This window comes from Pongo abelii, chromosome 19 (assembly GCF_028885655.2).
Source record: "Pongo abelii isolate AG06213 chromosome 19, NHGRI_mPonAbe1-v2.0_pri, whole genome shotgun sequence".
NCBI classification, from domain to species: domain Eukaryota; kingdom Metazoa; phylum Chordata; class Mammalia; order Primates; family Hominidae; genus Pongo; species Pongo abelii.
Window position 1 is genome coordinate 93,598,783 of NC_072004.2, and position 20,209 is coordinate 93,618,991.

A 20,209-nucleotide genomic window follows, 5' to 3' on the forward strand; every position below is an offset into this window, starting at 1 on the left:
TGTATTTTTAGTGGAGACAGGGTTTCACCATGTTGGGCAGGGTGGTCTCGATCTCCTGACCTCATGATCCGCCCGCTTCGGCCTCCCAAAGTACTGGGATTACAGGCGTGAGCCACCGCGCCCGGCCGATATGTGGTCTTACTCTGTCGCCCAGGTTGGGGTGCAAAGGCACGATCTTGGTTCACTGCAAACTCCGCCTCCTGGGCTCAGGCGATTCTCCCACCTCAGTCTCTGGAGTAGCTGGGACTGCTAGTAGCTGCCACCACGCCTCGCTAACTTTCGTTTTTGGTTTTTTGGGGTTTTTTTGTTTGTTTGTTTGTTTTTTTGAGATGGACTCTTGCTCTGTTGCCCAGGCTGGGGTGTAGTGGCTCGATCTCAGCTCACTGCCACCTCTGCCTCCCGGTTTCAAGCAATTCTCCTGCCGCAGCCTCCCAAATAGCTGGGATTACAGGCGCTCACCACAACGCCCAGCTAATTTTTTTGTTGTTGTTGTATTTTTAGTAGAGACGGGGTTTCGCCCTGTTGGCCAGGCTGGTCTCAAACTCCTGACCTCAGGTGATCCACCTGCCTCGGCCTCCCAAAGTGCTGGGATTACAGATGTGAGCCACCTCGCCCGGCCTGTTTTTGGTTTTTGAGACAAAGTCTCACTCTGTCGCGCAGGCTGGAGTACAGTGGTGTGATCTCTGCTCACTGCAACCTCTGCCTCCCAGGTCCAAGTGATTCTCCTGCCTCAGCCTCCCAAGTAGCTGGGATTACAGACATGCGCCACCACGCCCAGCTAATTTTTTTGTATTTTTAGTAGAGACCTCAGGAGATCTGCCCACCTCGGCCTCCCAAAGTGCTGGGATTACAGGCGTGAGCCACTGCGCCCGGCCTTGCACACCATCTTTTTTTTTTGACACAGAGTTTTGCTCTTGTTGCCCAGGCTGGAGTGCAATGGCACAATCTCGGCTCACCGCAACCTCCACCTCCCAGGTTCAAGCGATTCTCCTGCCTCAGCCTCCCGAGTAGCTGGGATTACAGGCATGCACCACCACACCCGGCCAGTTTTTGTATTTTTAGTAGAGACGGGGTTTCTCCATGTTGGTCAGGCTGGTCTCCAACTCCTAACCTCAGGTGATCCAACTGCCTCGGCCTCCCAAAGTGCTGGGATTACAGGTGTGAGCCACCGCTCCCGGCCTTGCACACCATCTTAAGTGTGAAGCCACACTGCCCTTCACAGCCTTGGGGCTCTGCCCAGACCAGGAGGAATGGGGAGGGGGTCTTTGACCCTACCCCAGGCTTAGCCCCAGAGAGGAGGAAAGAGTGGCAGGCCAGGCAGGGAGGGGCTCCAGGGTGTGGCCTGGGTTTTTCAGTGGGATGGGGGAGGGGTTGCTTATGAGCCTGGGTGGGTTCTTGGTAGGTGGTGGGCTTCCTAGAGGAGGCGATGGGAGGGCAGGGGCAAAGAGGGTGAGCGGTTCTCCGTTCATCCGTCTTCCTGGGGGACTCTCTGACCCTTTCTGGTCCGTGCTGCGGCCGGCGTGGCCCGGGGACTATAGCCCCTCAACCCCGAGGTGGGGTGGACACCGGTGCTCCGCGGCCAGAGCCCCTCCCCGCCGCTAGAAGCGCAGTCCCGCGGCCCGCCCGCCGCTCGCGAGGGCCGCACTTTGCCCTCGGTCCCTAGCGGCGCCTGGCCACGCCCCCGGAGGGTGGAGTCGGGCGGAGCGCCGGGCAGGTTCCTCAGCGTTCCGCGGCGGCGGCAGCGGCGGCGACGGCGACATGGAGAGCGGGGCCTACGGCGCGGCCAAGGCGGGCGGCTCCTTCGACCTGCGGCGCTTCCTGACGCAGCCGCAGGTGGTGGCGCGCGCCGTGTGCTTGGTGAGCCCGGGGAGGGCGGGCCGGGGGCACCCTGGGGATCCCCCCCGTCGCCAGGCCCGGCGGGGCCCCTAGCCCACGAGCGCGACAGGTGGCGGCGGCCGCGTCCGGGGCCTGGCGGCGAGCGGGGCCGGCGTCCAGCGTCCCGGGCCCCGCCTTCCCGCCCTCCACAGTCTGTCCCGCTGTCCCCTCCCGGTCCCGGGTCCCGCCACCCACCCCACCCCCAGCCTCGCGCCCCGACGCGGGGTCTCCTGAGGCTCCGCAGGGAGCGGGCCCCTGCCTCGCTGGCAGTGGGAGGAGTTTGGGGGCAGCTCCCGGACAGGTGGCCCGCACGCCGCGACTCCCAGATTGGGGAGTTCACCGGGACGGGGCTTTCCGAAGCCACGTGGGGTAAGGGAGGGGGCGGGGGGCGACCCAACGCCCGGAAACAGGGTGTCCTTCCCACTCGGGGCAGGCCACGGGTCCGCCTTCCCACCCGAAATTGAGGGACCCCAAGATGTACCCCCTTCCTGTAAGCTGGGGAATACCTCCAAAACCAGGTTTTGTGTGGGGGTGGGAGGTGGGGGGGGCCTGTTCTTGGACAGCCAGCCCTGAAAGCTGGAGTGGGTGTCATGAGAGGGCAGGCAGAGGTGGGCCTGCTGTGCCCAGACCATGCCTGGGCCTGGAGCTTCTGAGGTCCCCCAGGGCACCCACACCAGCTCCCAGCCAGGCTGTGGGGTCTGACCGCCTCTGTCCTGGGCTGTGTCCAAGAATCAGGTGCCCAGTGGGTCGGGATGGCAGTGCCAGGAGTCCTGGATGGGCACCCTGCTCCCATCATCCCGGAGATCCGGTTTCATCTCCAGCTGGGGGCGGGGCCTGTGACTGCCAGCTCCAGAGCCCTGTGGAGAGCTCCCTGGGACGACAGGGCAGGACTGGCAGGGGAGAGTCCTGGGGCCATCCCAGAGGGAGCCTGATGCTCACAGACCTGTCCCACACCTGCTGAGGTGGAGCAGGCGTGGGTGGTGGCCTTCAGGTTTAGGGAGGTGGCATGGGGCTCTTTCCAAGGGGCTGGAGCCCCCCTACATCCACCCTGGGTCCTCGAGGGGTCTGAGTTCAGAGCTGTATCCACAGGCCTGAGTTAGTCCTCTGGTAGTGCCCTGTGCATGCAGGGCCCTCTGTGGGGTGGGAGACAGACTGGGAGGGACCAGGATGCCACAGAGGCTGGAAGTCCTTGTGTGGAGAAAGCTGGCCAGGCTGAACCAGGGAGGGTTAGAGGGGGTTCCAGGAGGTGAAGACACAGGGGCGCCGGCATGGCCTTCCCAAGAGGGCCTGTCCACCTTCACCAAGGTGTTCAGGCAGAGGCTGGGCGCTGTAGAAGTGACTTGGGCTGAAGGTGATGGGGGATGGGTAGTCTTTGTGACTTGGCCTGTCTTGTTTAAACCTCTTTCAAGGTGAGGTTGGGCTGGGGATGGAAGGACTGCCCTTCATCCATCAGGTACCTAAGCAGAATGATTCCTGCAGGCAGGCCGATGGGGCAGGAGCAGCCCCTGCCTAGGAGGTCCCTGCCCATTCCCCACCCCTCCCCGGTCCAGGATTCCCAGGGGCAGGCCCCCTGGTGCCTGCAGATTCTCATCCTGGGGTGCACCAGGAAGCACTTTGCTCATCAGCTCACCTCCACAAGTTTGGAGGAGCTAAGATGTCAGCCTCCAAAAGGGGACAGCAGGCCGGGCGAGGTGGCTCATGCCTGTAATCCGAGCACTTTGGGAGGCCGAGGAGGGCGGATCACCTGAGGTCAGGAGTTCCAGACCAGCCTGGTCAACATGGTGAAACCCTGTCTCTACTAAAAGTACAAAAATTAGCGGGTGTGGTGGAGGGCACCTGTAATCCCAGCTACCAGGGAGGCTGAGGCAGAATTGCTTGAACCCAGGAGGCAGAGAATGCAATGAGCCGAGATTGCACTATTGCGCTCCAGCCTGGGCAACAAGAGCAAGACTCCATCTCAAACAACAACAACAAAAATCCAAAAGGGGACAGCAGTGGTGGGAGAGGCCAGCATCTGTACATCCCATCAGGGTCCCCGCTGTGTGTGCCCCTCAGGCGGCCACCAGCCCTACCAGGTCCTCCCCTCCCGGCAGGTCTTCGCCTTGATCGTGTTCTCCTGCATCTATGGTGAGGGCTATAGCAACGCCCACGAGTCTAAGCAGATGTACTGCGTGTTCAACCGCAACGAGGATGCCTGCCGCTATGGCAGTGCCATCGGGATGCTGGCCTTCCTGGCCTCGGCCTTCTTCTTGGTGGTCGACGCATATTTCCCCCAGATCAGCAACGCCACCGACCGCAAGTACCTGGTCATTGGTGACCTGCTCTTCTCAGGTATCTGCCTGTGGCACCTCCATTTGATCTTGGGGGAGGCATTAACTCTAGGGTTCCGCAGCTGGGGGGTCTCGGCCTCTCTGGGAGGGGCAGGGAGCAGCTCACTCCTCCAGGGCATTTTTAGGAAAGGGTTTTCAGCTAGTGTTTCTCCTTGCTTGAATGGCACCAGCCCTGCCTGAGGTAGCTAGAAGCTGAGTGGACCCCCAGCACACCCGAGCAGACGGGCTTTGCCTCTGCCCCTTTTGTACCCTAGGCTGTCTGCTGGGACCCACCATGCCAAGGCCCGAGTGTGGGGGACTTTGGAGGTGGATCCCGGCCCGGCTTCCAAGTCCTCCCCTCCATATTGTGGAGGCTCCCCTGGAAGGTCCCTGCCTAGGCCCTGCCCTACCTGCCCGCGTCCCCTCCCAGAGTCCTGGAAAGCCCCTCCCTTTCCATGGAACTGACGCTCCACCCGTCCTCCCCCAGCTCTCTGGACCTTCCTGTGGTTTGTTGGTTTCTGCTTCCTCACCAACCAGTGGGCGGTCACCAACCCGAAGGACGTGCTGGTGGGGGCCGACTCTGCGAGGGCAGCCATCACCTTCAGCTTCTTTTCCATCTTCTCCTGGGTAGGACGGCCAGGGGCCGGTTCTTGGGTAAAGGGTGGTGGAGGGTGGGCTCCCCCACCCACCTGTACCCTGCTGTGCTGCCCCTGCAGGGTGTGCTGGCCTCCCTGGCCTACCAGCGCTACAAGGCTGGCGTGGACGACTTCATCCAGAACTACGTCGACCCCACTCCGGACCCCAACACCGCCTACGCCTCCTACCCAGGTGCATCCGTGGACAACTACCAACAGCCACCCTTCACCCAGAACGCGGAGACCACGGAGGGCTACCAGCCGCCCCCTGTGTACTGAGTGGCAGTTAGGGTGGGAAGGGGGACAGAGAGGGCCCTCCCCTCTGCCCTGGACTTTCCTGTGAGCCTCCTGGAACTGCCAGCCCCCCTCTTTCACCTGTTCCATCCTGTGCAGCTGACACACAGCTAAGGAGCCTCACAGCCTGGCGGGGGCTGGCAGAGCCACACCCCAAGTGCCTGTGCCCAGAGGGCTTCAGTCAGCCGCTCACTCCTCCAGGGCACTTTTAGGAAAGGATTTTTAGCTAGTGTTTTTCCTTGCTTTTAATGACCCCAGCCCCGCCTGGAGTGGCTAGAAGCCAGCAGGCACCCATGTGCTACTGACAAGTGCCTCAGCTTCCCCCCGGCCCGGGTCAGGCCGTGGGAGCCGCTATTATCTGCGTTCTCTGCCAAAGACTCGTGGGGGCCATCACACCTGCCCTGTGCAGCGGAGCCAGACCAGGCTGTTGTGTCCTCACTCAGGTTTGCTTCCCCTGTACCCACTGCTGTATGATCTGGGGGCCATCGCCCTGTGCTGGTGGCCTCTGGGCTGCCTCCCATGGCGAGGGCGGGGCTGGTGCTCATGGCACTTCCTCCTTGCTCCCACCCCTGGCAGCAGGGAAGGGCTTTGCCTGACAACACCCAGCTTTATGTAAATATTCTGCAGTTGTTACTTAGGAAGCCTGGGGAGGGCAGGAGTACCCCATGGCTCCCAGACCCTATCTGTGCCAAGTGTATTATAAAGTCGTGGGGGAGATGCCCGGCCCTGGGATGCTGTTTGGAGACGGAATAAATGTTTTCTCATTCAGTCTCCAGTCATTGGTTGAGCGACAGCCTAGGGGTTGGGGGAAGACTCCACTCTGGGTACACCCTTAGGGGCTGGCTTTATGGAACTTGTATTTTGAACAAGGCAGTGGCAGTCCGCCCCCTCCAGCCTGCCTGGCTGGCCCCTTCCCTCTATCTGGGGTCGCATTCCGCACAAGGCTTTCATCAACATCTTAAAATAGTAACTGTGCTCAGCTTGTAAACAAGATGATTTTTCTGGCCTGCAGTGCCAGGGTCCTGCTGCTGCCTTCCTAGAGTTGGGGTGGGGGTACCTGGGAATTGTCGGTGAATGCCCCTTTCCCTGTAACCTTTCCCTCTCGGCCCTTTCTTAGCACTGAATAGGGGCACCATAGGTAAGACCAGGTTTCTACCTTCCTCCAGGGTCAGCACCTCTGGAGCCTTCCTGGGACACGGCCTTGGCCGTCCAGCCTGCCCCTCGGAGATTAGGCCCATCTCTGGAAGAGGTCAGGGCCCTAAAGCAACTTCTGGCTTCTTCTTTTGAGCAGTGACAGAGGGAGCTGTCATCGGCAAGTCCCGATTGTTTAAAAATCCCCAGTACAAACTAACAGGGCACTGCTCCCAGCCTCACCCGATGGCTTTGGCTTGGGACACATCACTAGCGAAGGGAAGAGGGAGGCTGGGGAGGCCCTGGGAGCGGTGACCCTGCCTGCACAGGACACACCTTACCCCAGCGATGCTTGCCCCCAAGTGAGCTGCCAACAGCCCATCTCTTGAGGCACAGCTGAGAGATGTCTTGACTCCTGAATTACCAAGAGTTTGTTTCACAAACAAAACCTGACCTCACAGGCCCAGCGGGCAGGACAGTGCCTCGTCCTTCCAACTGGGCCCCGGGCTCCTCTGTACACCCATTTTTGTCCTGACACTGGCCCAGACAGGAAGGCAGATGATGTTCCGCTTAGGACACACCCCATGATCATTTCTCAGTTCAAGGGTTGTGGTTAAGAGATCAGTATTACTACAGAAAGATCTGGGGGCCAGGTGCAGTGCCTCACGCCTGTAATCCCAGCACTTTGGGAGGCCGAGGCAGGTGGATCACTTGAGGCCAGGAGTTCAAGACCAGCCTGGTCAACATGGTGAAACCTCGTCTCTACTAAAAATACAAAAAGTAGCCAGGTGTGGTGGTACATGCCTGTAATACCGGCTACTTGGGAGGCTGATGGGGGAGAATCACTTGAACTGGGGAAGCAGAGGCTGCAGTGAGCAGGGATTGCGTCACTGCATTCCAGCCTCGGCGACAGAGACCCTGTCTCGAAACAAAAGAAAACAAAAAGATCTGGAAGAAAATCCCCACCCCAATCAAGTTGGAGCTGTCCACGAGACCCGAGGAAACCCAGGTGAAAGAGAAATGTGCGTCCACCAACCAGTGAATTTTCAATTAGTTAATTTCATACACTACAGCAGAGGTGTGGACCCTGCCCTCTCCCCACTTGAAGAGATAAGCCCCTGGGATCCAAGTCCCAGCAAGGTTGGTGCCACCCATGTTGGTGAAAGATGCTGTTGTTCCTGTGGAAACCATCACCAGAGGTAGGAAGGGCTTTGAGCCCAAAAGGAAACAAGAGGGTGTGAGTCCAGGCCATCCTCAGGAGAGGGCGGGAGCCCATCCCAGGCAGAGGGGCCTAAGCTTCAGTGTGGCCCAAGGCTCAAAGGTGCTGGCACAAGCTTCCCAGGGAGAACAGAAACTCAGCAGTGAAAGCTGCAGAGGGGAAGAAGCAGGCTGATGTCAGCAGCGTGGGGCTCTGTCCCTCACCCCAAGGAGGGGGAGTGTGCCAGATCCCAGGCCACCAAGCGGGGCCAGCTCCAGCCTGGGCGATCATCCCAGCAGCTGAGAGGGAAGCTTTAAGCAGGCTGGTGGGTAGGAGAGGGGGGAGCATGTGGCAGGTGGGGCAGCCACACAAAGACTTCCCAGAAGGCCAAGGTGTGGTCACCTTCCACGCCTCCCGACTTCCTCCTGGAGTGGCCAGGCAGCATGTAGGGCAGCGTCCACTAGGCGGCAGTGGTACAAAGGGAGCGGGCAGCCCTCGCCGGCCCCTCAGTTGGCGGGGCTGCATTGCAGAATCTGCTGTGGGGCAAAGAGCTTCCTGGCAGCCACGGCTTCCCCTGGCTTTCCTGGCACTGGGCAGTTCTCTTTGTTGTCCGGCCCGGCAGGCTGGCCCGAGGCCTTCTTGAAGTAGCAGAGCCGACACACGGAGTGGTACTTGTCTGCTCCCCCAATCACCTCGACCTGGCCGCAGGGACAGGGGACGGGTGAAGGGCCAGGACAGGACGGAGGCAGAGCCATACCCCCACCCCGCCGGCCCGCAGGGAAGGCAGGTGGAGCTACCTCCTTCTCTGTGCCGAGCCTCTTGGTGTAGGCGGCTTCCCGGAAGCACTCCATGCACACCGCGGTCAGCTTCACCACGCTTTCAGCCAGCGGCACCAGGTTCAGGATGGCCCCAAATGGCTGCGCTCCCATGGAAAGACAGCGGGCGCTCAGCCACATCACCAGACGGGTTTTTCTTTTAAACCCTCTGATTCACAAGCACTGAAGCCAGGAGAGTTTGCTCGGAACTTAGTCCTTCCCCCAACCCCTAGAGCACCATGCCCGGCTCTGTCCCTTTGCCAATTCAAAGCACCTGCCACAACAGATGGCACCCAGTCTGCACAGACCATGGAGTCCCTGGGCTCAGCCAAGGCCTGAGCAGCTCGGCTGTACCCCTGTGGTGGCTGAGCCCTGGTCACCCAGAGCTGGTGTCTCTGTGCCTACCCAGAAGCCTCTTGCCCTCCTCGAACCCAGCTCCAGACCTGGATCAGACGCCTTACCTTCCTCTGGAAGGTCCCATCCAGTGCAGCCACAATTACGGTCTTCCCGGCGTTGGCCATGGCCTCGCAGAACTCCACGATGTCAGGGAACTGGAAAGGGCACGTGGAGAAAGAGCGTGAGAGCTTCCACCCCAGCAGCAGCTCCCTGGAGCCCCAGCGAAGACGCTGCCAGATCTGACAACTCCGGCCATTTGGCCCGGAGCAACTCTAATTCTCCCACGAGGCTCCCCAGGCCGGGGGACTGTGTCCATCTACATGCCCCCCAGCAGACGACAGGCACATCCACAACTGCGCAGCCCCTTCCCCCTGCAGCCAGCTTCCGCTCCAAATCCAGGTACCCAGGACTCAGCACCGGACTTCCACACCAGCTGTGCTGTTTAACACTGCAGTGGCCAAAGGCCTGCTGCCTTGGGCTAGGACACCGCTGTTCATTGGACCCATTATGTGTGTGACCTTGGCAATGAATTAACGTCTCTCAACCTGTTTCCTTTTCGTTAATAGCAAGGAAGGTCCTGTTGTTTAAGGATGGAAGGCCCTAAGTTATATACATGCTCTTCGGTGAATAAGTGGGCACTTTGTGCTCTTGCCTCCCCCGTTTTAAACAGGTAATGTGCCTTGAGAAGGGGCGGGGGTCCTACCGGCCATTTACAGAGCAGGATGACACAGCACAGCCTTCTAAATTCAGGGCCTGCACAGAGCACATTTACTGTGTAAATCAAACTTCACTTTGGCTCAGGGAGAAGCTGAAACTCTGGCAAGTGCTCTGGTGATTCTCATCAGTCAATCATATCACTCTTAGCTGGTTGAGTTCATATGTCCAGACTGGCCTTTGGGTTGGGTGAAGCAGGGATGTCCTTGTCCTTGGGTGCAGGGTCTCTCTCCCAGGGCCACTCAGGCTCTCTCAGCCCAGGTACTGAGGTTTGAGGTTACTGAGACGTGAGGGCTTAGCAAGGTGAGGACTAAGGGGTGGCTCGAAAAATTCCAGTGAGATCCAAGCAAAGCCCAGCGTGACTGATTGCGCTCAGCTGACTGCAGGGGTCTCTGGAGAAGGAAGCCCAGAGACTCTAGCACGCCAGGGCCCCTCCCCACCATGCGCTCGTTCTCTCTTTTTCTCTGAGGACTCATAACGTGTCGCGAGGCCAGCACACCTCCTGCGCCAGGGGTGCGCCCCCTGGAGGGCTGACGCTGCCATCGCTGCCATTTAAAGCTGGATCTCGCTGTGTCCTGTGCACTGTAGGGTGTTGGGCTGCGTTCCTTGCCCCCACCCATTAGATAGATGCCAGGAACACGCCTCCCACCCCCCAGCTGCGACAAAATTGTTTCTAGTTGTTGTGAAATGTCCCTGGGTGGGAATCGAGAGGGGAAGAACCCTCCTGAGTTGAGAACCTTGCTCCTTAACCCTCCACATGAGGGTAGAAGGCAGACCCCAGACTCTCCTGCATCAGGGTTTCAGGACAGAGGAAGGTCCTCAGCCCCCACTCCCTCCACCTCTTGACCAACTTCGGGCTGAGGACCATAGTCAAAGAGCTTGGTTCTTCCACCCAGCACTTCCAGCGATCTGCCTGCCTCAGCCTCCCATAGTGCTGGGATCACAGGCGTGAGCCTCTGTGCCGGACCCTAACTTTTCCTAGATTAAACTTATTATAGATTGCATGTCTCTAACCTGAAAGGCTCCAAAATCTGACACTTTTTGAGCGCCCACCACAAGTGGAAAATTCCACACCTGACCTCATGGGACAGGTCACCATCAAAACTGTGGCTCACGCCCAAATTACTAAATACATAAAATTACTCTCAGGCTATGTGCCTAAGATGTCTATAAAACATAAATGGATTTTGTGTTTACACTTGGGGCTCATTCCCAAGGTCTCATTATATTATGAACACGCAAATATTCCAAAACCTGAAATCTGAAACACTTCTGGTCCCAGGCATTTAGGATAAGGAATACTCAACCTGTATTACTTGTGTAGTAGAACAGAAAACACAAAAAGGTCTATTTTTTTTTTTTTTTTTTTGAGACAGAGTCTCGCTCTGTCGCCTAGGCTGGAGTGCAGTGGCGTGATCTCAGCTCAATGCAAGCTCTGCCTCCCAGGTTCACGCCATTCTTCTGCCCCAGCCTCCTGAGTAGCTGAGACTACAGGTGCCTGCCACCATGCCTGGCTAATTTTTTTGTATTTTCAGTAGAGACGGGGTTTCACCATGTTAGCCAGGATGGTCTCGATCTCCTGACCTCGTGATTCACCCACCTCGGCCTCCCAAAGTGCTGGGATTACAGGCGTGAGCCACTGCACCTGGCCTTGTCCATTTTTTTTGAGAGAGTCTTGCTCTGTCATCCAGGCTGGAGTGCAGTGGCGTAATCTTGGCTCACTGCAACCTCTGCCTCCCAGGTTCAAGCAATTCTCAGGCCTCTGCCTCCCAAGTAGCTGGAATTACAGGTGCGTGCCACCACGCTTGGCTAATTTTTGTATTTTTAGTAGAGACGGGGTTTCACAATGTTGGCCCGGCTGGTCTCAAACTCCTGACCTCAAGTGATCTGCCCGCCTCGGCCTTCCAAAGTGCTGGGATTACAGGAGTCAGCCACCGTGCCCAGCCAGAAAAAAAGTTTAAAAAAATAAATCAGAGCTCCTACTATTGCCAAGCGACCTTGCAAGCCCACCACGAACTGTGCAGCTGTTGATGAACACGTGGGGGTGGCGCTGGGGCCAGGGTGCCCACCCACTACCAGCATCTGAAGCACAGCATCCCCAGCTAGGAGCTTCGGGTTTTCCAGGTGAATCTCCCTTGGATGCCAACGGTTTCTACAAAGCAGTGTGAACACCTGTGTGTCTTGCCCGGGGTACAAAGAAACACAGAAGCTTCTGACCCAGGGCCTTCCTCAGGACGGCACGGTGGCTACTCTGTGAAAGGCTTTCCCTGCTGACCCAGAAAACAGGAACAAGGCAGGTTAGGCTGGGCTTCATCCACTGTCCACGCAGACAATGAAGGAGCGAAGGACAGTCCTTCTGTTGGGTCCCATGCTAGGAACCCCTCTCAATCTAGAACTGCTTGCAATGGGAAGACCCTGAACTTCTTTTGTTTTTTTTGTTTTGTTTTGTTTATTTGTTTGTTTTGTGACAGAGTTTTGCTCTTGTTGTTGCCCAGGCTTGGAGTGCAATGGGGTGATCTTGGCTCACCACAACCTTCGCCTCCCGCGTTCAAGCGATTCTCCTGCCTCAGCCTCCCAAGTAGCTGGGATTACAGGCATGCGCCACCACGCCCGGCTACTTTTTGTAGTTTTAGTAGAGGCGGAGTTTCTCCATGTTGGTCAGGCTGGTGACCTGGCACTTCTTGAAGAGAACAAGGGGACACAGAGGCTAGAGCAGAATGCTGATGTCTGGGTAGGGTGTAATAAATACTCACTGAATGAACTCAAGTTTTACTTGCTGGCCAGGGAGGAAGTAGACCGAGAAATCCCACCTATAGGCTGAACAGGGGACAGGACTGAATACGCTGGCTCCTGACTCGGGGCATTTGGATGTCGAGGAAGGAGGAAGGAGAAGGGAAAGGTTTCCACCTCGGGGGTCTGGGTCAGCCTCTGTCAACAAGGTTTACACAGAGCCAGGAGAACAGAGCTATTGAACAACTCACAGCGGCAGGTCTGAAGGAGGGAGAGCCTTGCCAAAGCTGAAGCTTCCTTGTTCTGAGAGGGCCATGTCCCCAGAGCTGATGCAGAATCCCTGGATGCATTTTGAGGCCACAGTTTGGGAGCAAAAGAGAACAGCTGCAGCCCTACTCCCAGCCTGCGCTCACCTTCTTGCCGGGAGTCCCTCCACCACGGGGCAGCAACTACAACGTCTCCATGTACGCAGAGGCATGGGGGTGCTCAGGGGCGCACCTCTGAAGCTCAGAAACGGAATGGGCACACCCAAGCGGGGAGGAGATGCCAGCTGCCGGGTGGTCGGGAACCCAGAGTGGACACTGGCAGCCTCAACTCCACAGGACAGATGCCCTGCACAGGGGAAGGGACCCGTCAGCCTCCCCATGGGAATGGAATTTGCAGCTGTGACTCATACAGAATGCTGGGCAAGAACAGAACCAGGAGGGCAGGACTGGCCTTTTGGGGGTACAGGCCCTGTGACGTCCGGGCAGGGTATTCGAGCCAGAGCAGCCTGGCTCTGTGCTGGGAGGCAGGGTGGGTAGAGATCTCGAAGCGCTCACCAAACAAACTCATTTATTCTTCCTCCAGGGTATAGAACTAGACTAAGTGTGGCCAGGCGTGCTGGCTCATGCCTGTAATCCCAGCACTTTGGGAGGCTGAGGCAGGCAGATCACCTGAGGTCAGGAGTTCCAGACCAGCCTGGTCAACATGATGAAACCCTGTCTCTACTAAAAATACAAAAGATTAGCTGGGCATGGTGGCAGGAGCCTGTAATCCCAGCTATTTGGGAGGCTGAGGCGGGAGAATCACTTGAACCTGGGAGATGGAGGTTATAGTGAGCCAAGATTGCGCCGCTGCACTCCAGCCTGGGCCACAGAGCAAGACTCTGTTTTTAAAAACAAACAAAAAAAGAACTGGACTAAGTATACTAAACATATAGGTGGCCCTGTGCCCAGGTTCTAGTCTTTGGAAGATCAGCAAAAGTAATGTTTGCAGCTTCCGGTCAGGCCCATGAAAACCTCACACCCAGGGGCTCCGCCACGTCTCTACCCTTCCGTGTCTGTACACAGCCAGCCAGGGGGACTTAAGCCGCCTCGTGGGCGGCCTCCCCATCAACCGGCCTGGAACCACGTCGGGGTCTGTGAGCGAGAAATAAATTCCTGTTATGTTTATGTCAAACCACCACATTGTGTACTTCGAGGCAGCCCTAAAAGTACCTAAGAGGTCAAGTCTGCTAAACCCCTTGGAGAGAGTTTCAGTTTCATTCATTTGTGATAAACTAACAAAAATAAAGTCTCCAAAGCAGAGGAAAGAAAACTAAGATAACAGAAAATAACTCAGAAACTCAACCGCAGAATGTGTTCCTGAGGAAATAGAAAAATCTGGAAAAGTCTAAGAAAAGATTTTCAGAAACATAATGGAATGAACAGCATAAATTTAAAAATAACCCAACAGTAACTTGTCAAACAAAACAGAGCATGATGAATTAGAGCAGCAGATATAAAAATAGTCACTGAAACAAAACACACTTTGGAAGATGGAACCCAGAACACCTCAGAGAGGGATGAGGAGAGAAATACCTGAAGTGATAATGGCTTCATTCCTTCCCCAGAAATGAAAAAGTACACCAGCTATAAAGCAGGATAAATGAAACAAAGCTTCCCCTACACAAATTGTGCTGAGAGAGAACAGATAGAATACCTGACCAGAGGTAACATTAGAGAGATGGCGGCCTTCCTCTGAGCAAAAACACAATGACCAGCGCTGCTACTTTTCAAAGCAACAAGATCAAGACCGGGGGCGGTGGCTCACGCCTGTAATCCCAGCACTTTGGGAGCCGAGGCATGCAGATCACCTGAGGTCAGGAGTTCCAGACCAGCCTGGCCAACATGGTGAAACCCCATCTCTACTAAAAATACATAAATGAGCTAGGCGTGGTGGCACGCACCTGTGATCCCAGCTACTCGGAAGGATGAGGCAGAACTGCTTGAACCCAAAAGGCAGAGGTTGCTGTGAGCTAAGATCACGTCACTCCACTCCAGCCAGGGCAACAGAGCAAGACTCCATCTCCAAAAAAAAAAAAAAGGCAGGCATGATGGTGGGCGCCTGTAATCCCAGCTACTTGGGAGGCTGAGGTGGGAGAATGGCTTGAATCCGGGAGGCAGAGGTTGCAGTGAGCCGAGATCACGCCATTGCACTCCAGCCTGGGCGACAGATTAAGACTCCGTCTCAAAAAAAAAAAAAACCCCACACAAGATCAACCTACCTCTCGCTGCCCAGCTTAAACTAGATTACAAAAGAAAGATTTCCATACAAAGACGGGCAGCTTCCCATCTATACATCCTGGCTGCAAAAACTACTAAAAAATGTACTTCAACAAGATGAAAATAAACGTATAAGAAACAAGCAAAGGGAACCGTGAGGCAAACCAAACACTACTCCCCACCTCCCCCCACTTTTTTTTTTTGAGACAGGGTCTCGCCTTGTCGCCCAGGCTGGAGTGCAGTGGCGCTATCACCACTCACTGAGGCCTTGACCTCCCAGGTTCCATCCTTCTACCTCAACCTCCTGAGTAGCAGGGACCACAGGTGTGCGCCGCTATGACTGGCTAATTTTTTTTTTTTTTTGGTAGAGATGGGGTTTTACTATGTTGCCCAGGTGAGTCTCCAACTCCTGAGCTCAAGTGATCTGTCTACCTTGGCCTCCCAAAGGCTGAGATTACAGGTGTGAGTCATTGCATCTTGCCAGTAAATAGATATATATTTTTTTAAAAAGGTAAAATGGCCAGGTGCGGTAGCTCACACCTGTAATCCCAGCGCTTTGGGAGTCCAAGGGGGGCAGATCACCTGAGGTTGGGAGTTTGAGACCAGCTTGACCAACATGGAGAAACCCCATCTCTACTAAAAATATAAAATTAGCTGGGCATGGTGGTGCATGCCTGTAATCCCAGCTATTCGGGAGGCTGAGGCAGGAGAGAATTGCTTGAACCCGGGAAGCGAAGTTTGCGGTGAGATCGTGCCATTGCACTCCAGCCTGGACAACAAGAGCAAAACTCCATCTCAAAAAAAAAAAAAAAAGGTAAAATGAATCCTACATGACTATGACAGTGAAACTAGAAAGGGGCCTTCAGAGGGTATTCCAACACTAGTTGTAGCTATTTAACCTTGTTATTTTACTAAAAGATCAGATAACCTCCAAGTCAGCGAGGGAAAATGGGAGGACAGAGTGGGAGCTGGCAGGAACGGTGATGCCAGGACAAGCCAACTTACAAACTGCCCCTCATCGATGCCTATGACAGCCACGCCCAGGGCCTCCTGGGCCACGTCTCGGAGCAGGCAGGCGGGCAGCGCCTCCATGGTGTTCCTGGGAAGAGAAAGCCAGAGCGTGAGCAGGGCCGGGGAGGCCAGAAGCCACAATGCAGGGGCCAGGGAATGGCACTGTCGTGACCACCCGCTACCTGCAAAGCAGGCTCAGTGTTCACCCAGCCGGGCTTTGAGAAGTTAGCACCTATGGGAAAGGCCCTCGTCCAGAAAACCAGTTATTTATTTATTTTTTTTGAAACAGAGTCTTGCTCTGTCACCCAGGCTGGAGTGCAGTGGCACCATCTCGGCTCGCTGCAATCTCTACCTCCCAATTCTCAAGGGGCTCAAGCGATTCTCCCACCTCAGCCTCAAGAGTAGCTGGGACTACTGGCACACACCATCACACCCAGCTCATTTTTGTATTTTTAGCAGACATGAGGTTTCACCATGTTGGCCAGGCTGGTCTCAAACTCCTAACTTTTAAGTGATCCACCCGCCTTAGCCTCCCAGAGGAAAACCTTTATAGAAGCCATTTCACTTGATGCTTTGGATTAGCAATCAGTAATGTCCAATACAAAGCTCAATGAGACTAAAAACTCTTCCACTCTTCAGGAGCTGGGGGCAGACTAGGCCAACTTCATCAGGTACCAGGGCCCATGATACCATTAGGGGCCAGCCAAATGTTTCCTTTTAAAATTCAGAAGCATGAATAACTAGAACTGGGCCTGGGTTATATTTGTCTTTATATTAATTATGTTGCAAAATATAAATTTTTAAAATCCTGTATTCTGGCCAGACACAGCAGCTCATGCCTGTAATCTTCGGGGAGGCCAAGACGGGAGGATCACTTGAACTCAGGAGTTCGAGACCAGCCTGGATAACACAGCGAGACACTGTGTGACAAAAAATCTAAAAATTAACTGGGTGTGGTGGTGTGCACCTATAGTCCCACCTACTCAGGGGGCTGAGGTGGGAGGATCACTTGAGCCCAAAGGTTTGAGGTCACGTAACAGTAAGCTATGATTGAGCCACTGCACTCCAGCCTGGGTGACAGAGAGAGACCCTGCCTCAAAAACAAACAACGAACAAACAAAAAAACATACTTCGCAACTATTGTTTCGTTATTACCTTGCTATAATCCTACTTCGAGTTCTGGAAAGAATGTGTGAAACAGTATTTTGGGCATTTTAAATTCCCTCTTCCCTCCCTAAACAGAGAAAGACAAAGTGAGGGCAGGTGGGAGGCCAGCTGTGGCCCCTGCAAGGGCAGCCTCTCTGGAGCTGTCAATGCTGCTGGCCCAGCCTTGGCCTCTGTGGCTCGTGTTAGAGATGACTTGTGACACACAGGCAGAACTCATATTTAATCCTGGATTTGACTGACTCCAGAAGTTGCACTTCCAACAGCTGGAACGAAGTGACCTCCTCTGCTTTCCCTGTCCCCGCCAGGTGCAACACCACCCTGTGCCGTGGACGTCGCATCTTAGGAATGAGGAAGCAAATTTGGAAAAGTAAATGGCCTACATCAGAGAGTATGGTCAGGAAGTGCGGTTAAATTCCCACACGCAACTCCAAGCCCCAAGCACCCTCCACTCCACCACCATCTGGCTTCAGGAGCCCCTCAGCTCCCACCGAAGGCCACACGCCGGGTGGATCTGTTCTCTGCATCGCTATAGCAACTCTCAGATACAGCTCCCAGCCAGGGCTCTGAGGCCGAAGCCCTACAATGTGTGGCACAGCATGGCTTTGCCACTGGGTGCCCAGGTGGACAAGTCCAGAGGACCGAGCAAAGCGTCTCAGGCTCAGAAACATCAGGCCCACATCTGCCGCCAAAGAAGTGAATTTAACTCCCAACCTGAGGTTGCAGGTGGAAATGTCCAGCGAGCTCAAACAGCTACACATAAAACAGGGAAGCGTGAAGGCTGCCAGGTGACGGGGAGCCAGCCAACAACGGACAACTAAAAAATTAAACAAAAATCAACGTGCAGGCCAAACCAAACCAGTTTGCAGCCTGTGTGAAGCTGAAACCCTACAGCAGAGTTTCTGAACATTGGCAGGCTCCTGACGTTTGGGGCCAGCTCATTCTTGCATGGGGGCCGTCCTGTGCACCATAGGACCCTTAGCAGCAGTGTCCCTGACCTCTACACATTAAAGCCCAGTAGCATCCCCTCCCCTCTCCAGTTGCAACAACTAGAAATGTCTTCAAACATTGTCAAATGGACCCTGGGGGCAAAATCACCCTCAGTGGAGAACCACTGGCTCCAGCTCAGGGAATGGAGAGTGTGTGCTACCTTGCCAAACACCTCGGAAAGTGTGCTGATTTGAATCATTCATTGCCAGGTCAGCATGATTAACCATCCCCATTAAAGACAGTTCTAACAGTGTGTCCTGTGCCTTGTGATTTTCCACTGCACAGGACTGCAGGGGGCAGGGACTGACCGGTCATGTGTGCAGAAGCTGCTGCTGTAGCGAGTGTCTTTGGCGTACTTGATCACCAGGCACTTGTACTGAGCAATCTGGAAGCGACGGACGCGTCTCATCAACTCCGTGCTGCAGGAGGAGGGAGGGTCAGGTGAGGTCCACGGCGGGAGGAGTGGGAGGAGGAGATCCTTCCCCAACAAGCCTGGCTCCTCATTGTCCCTATTGGTATGCAGACTGAGCCCACCACAGCCGGAAAAGAGCAGGGCAGAGCAGGCAGGGTATAATATCCCTACAAAGAGGGTTGGAAGTCAGAATTCTCTATGGGGAAGAGGTCCAGGAATGGTACTCAGGTGGTCCCAGAAGTGTGGGAGGAGTAACCTTCTCCAGGATGTAGTGGGGAAGGCAGAAGCAAAGGCTACGTGTACAGGGGACCTGCGACTGCATTCCAAAGTAAGCTCATCCCAGAGTTCAGAGCTTTTCTTTCTGTTTTTTTGAGGTGGAGTCTCGCTCTGTTGCCTAGGTTAGAGTGCAGTGGAGCGATCTCAGCTCACTGCAACCCCTGCCTTCCGGGTGCAAGAGATTCTCCTGCCTCAACCTCCCGAGTAGCTGGGATTACAGGAGCCTGCCACCACGCCCAGATAATTTTTCTATTTTTTTTCAGTAGAGACAGGATTTCACCTTGTTGACCAGGGTGGTCTCAAACTCCTAACTTCAAGTGATCAACGCACCTCAGCCTTCCAAAGTGCTGGGATTAAAGGTGTCGGCCACCACACCCAGCATAGAGCTTTTCTAAATTAATTTCAGAAAGCCTTTGTGTGCAGCGTCAAAAGCAGTTGCTTCTGGGTCCAAGAAGTCCAACTCTGAGCCACATCTTCCTGAGCAAGGGGTTTGAGCTGAAGTGATCCCCACGGCCATAAAAGAATGTTGGGGCAGGGCATGGTGGCTAACATCTGTAATCCCAGCACTTTGGGATGCCGAAGTAGGATTGCCTGAGACCAGGAGTTCAAGACCAGCTTGGGCAACATAGCAAGACCCCAGCTCTACAAAAATAAAATAAAATTAGCTGGGTGGGGGTGGTGCATGCCTGTAGTCCCAGCTACTTGGGAGGCTGAGGTGAGAGAATTGCTTGAACTCAGGAGTTTGAGACCAGCCTGGGCAACATAGCAAGATCCCACCTCTACAAGAACAAAAACAAAACAAAAAGAATGGTGCGTGGGCAGTTTACTCAAGAAACTTACTAGCCCCACCCAGGTCAGGTATTGGTTCTATCACCTCAGGAGAGCAGAGGCTCCACGGTTTCAGACTCCTTGGTTTAGAAAGCGACTGCGTTTCCTTGGCCTTATAAGGAAACAGCCACATTGAATAGGGGTGTACAAAAAGGCCTGGTCTACAGTGGACACAACTGGTTGCCACCTTCTCAGAGGACTTGGTGGGGAGGAGAGCTAAGCTGTAAGCAGCAGTCACCAGCTCCAGGAGGGAGTGGCGTCCACACAGGAGGAGGGGCTTGGCCTGGGCAGAAGGGGGCGGAGACTTCTTCCTGGACCGAATTCAAGGGAGGAGGAGCATCCCGGGCGGGAGCTGTAGGAGGCTGTGCTGGTCTTTCTAGGGGAAGGGAAGGGAAGGGACAAGGGGTCCCCGGAGAAGAGGAAGGAGGTCCACCCCAGCCCCGCGAAGCCATTACCTTTTTCCTGAGAACATCGGCCCGAGAATCACCTAGGAGAGAAGGTGAGGTCATTTGAGGGCCCGCCCTGCGCGGATGCCTGGGCACAGGCTACCACCACGACCCCCTCATCCCCAGCCACGCGCAGGGCTGGTCCCCGCACCTGGATCTGCCCCCGGGTCTTGCTGGGGGAGCTGGGCAGCACGGTGGGCAGGTTAACGCAGCTCATTGCGCCTCCGGGAAGTTCACGGACCCAAGTACTCTGCACGGCCGTCCCGCAGTAAGCCCCTGGTTCCCGCGCCGACAGCTTTAAACCACGGCGTGCTGGCCAATCACGAGCCGGCCCCGCCGCCATGGGGCCAATCAGCGCCCGGCCGCCGGCCTGGCGGGAGATTTGGCCGCAGCCCGCCCCCTCGTGGGAGGAATCCGGGACGTGGGCCAAGGGACTGGGAGGGCCTGGAAATCAGGGCGA

The 20,209-nt window shown here is 55.6% G+C and overlaps 2 protein-coding genes across 5 annotated transcripts; one reads left to right on the forward strand and one right to left on the reverse strand.

Annotated features, from left to right (window-relative positions):
- Positions 1 to 1,660: 1,660 nt before the first annotated feature.
- Positions 1,661 to 5,881, forward strand: SYNGR2 (synaptogyrin 2). Of its 3 annotated transcripts, XM_009252079.4 has the most exons (4): positions 1,661 to 1,857; positions 3,969 to 4,206; positions 4,672 to 4,811; positions 4,901 to 5,881. In XM_009252079.4, exons 1-4 carry the CDS (start codon positions 1,759 to 1,761, stop codon positions 5,096 to 5,098), a joined length of 675 nt encoding a protein of 224 aa, XP_009250354.2. In that variant the 5' UTR covers positions 1,661 to 1,758; the 3' UTR covers positions 5,099 to 5,881. The 3 variants fall into 3 exon arrangements, with proteins under 3 accessions (XP_009250354.2, XP_063574370.1, XP_024091130.1); XM_063718300.1 differs by having other exon boundaries at positions 1,678 to 1,857; positions 4,672 to 5,881; XM_024235362.3 differs by lacking the exon at positions 4,672 to 4,811 and having other exon boundaries at positions 1,699 to 1,857.
- Positions 5,882 to 7,283: 1,402 nt separating this feature from the next.
- TK1 (thymidine kinase 1) lies at positions 7,284 to 20,197 on the reverse strand. Of its 2 annotated transcripts, XM_024235364.3 has the most exons (7): positions 19,901 to 20,197; positions 19,759 to 19,790; positions 18,096 to 18,206; positions 15,628 to 15,721; positions 8,719 to 8,808; positions 8,240 to 8,359; positions 7,284 to 8,140 (listed from the first exon to the last, which is right to left on the reverse strand). In XM_024235364.3, the coding sequence occupies exons 1-7, from the start codon at positions 20,090 to 20,092 to the stop codon at positions 7,949 to 7,951; spliced, it is 831 nt and encodes a 276-aa protein (XP_024091132.2). In that variant the 5' UTR covers positions 20,093 to 20,197; the 3' UTR covers positions 7,284 to 7,948. The 2 variants fall into 2 exon arrangements, with proteins under 2 accessions (XP_024091132.2, XP_054391769.2); XM_054535794.2 differs by having other exon boundaries at positions 7,284 to 8,359; positions 19,901 to 20,177.
- Positions 20,198 to 20,209: the final 12 nt, after the last annotated feature.

Bases quoted from the DNA above. Each gene is read 5' to 3' on its own strand.
- SYNGR2 (XM_063718300.1), top strand. From the start codon at position 1,759: ATGGAGAGCGGGGCCTACGGCGCGGCCAAGGCGGGCGGCTCCTTCGAC. The intron at 1,858-3,968 runs GTGAGCCCGGGG...CCCTCCCGGCAG, and splicing joins TGGCGCGCGCCGTGTGCTTG to GTCTTCGCCTTGATCGTGTT. The intron at 4,207-4,671 runs GTATCTGCCTGT...GTCCTCCCCCAG, and splicing joins TGGTGACCTGCTCTTCTCAG to CTCTCTGGACCTTCCTGTGG.
- TK1 (XM_054535794.2), bottom strand. From the start codon at position 20,092: ATGGCGGCGGGGCCGGCTCGTGATTGGCCAGCACGCCGTGGTTTAAAG. The intron at 19,791-19,900 runs GTGCGGGGACCA...CTTCTCTCCTAG, and splicing joins AGACCCGGGGGCAGATCCAG to GTGATTCTCGGGCCGATGTT. The intron at 15,722-18,095 runs GTCAGTCCCTGC...TTCTCTTCCCAG, and splicing joins AGCTTCTGCACACATGACCG to GAACACCATGGAGGCGCTGC.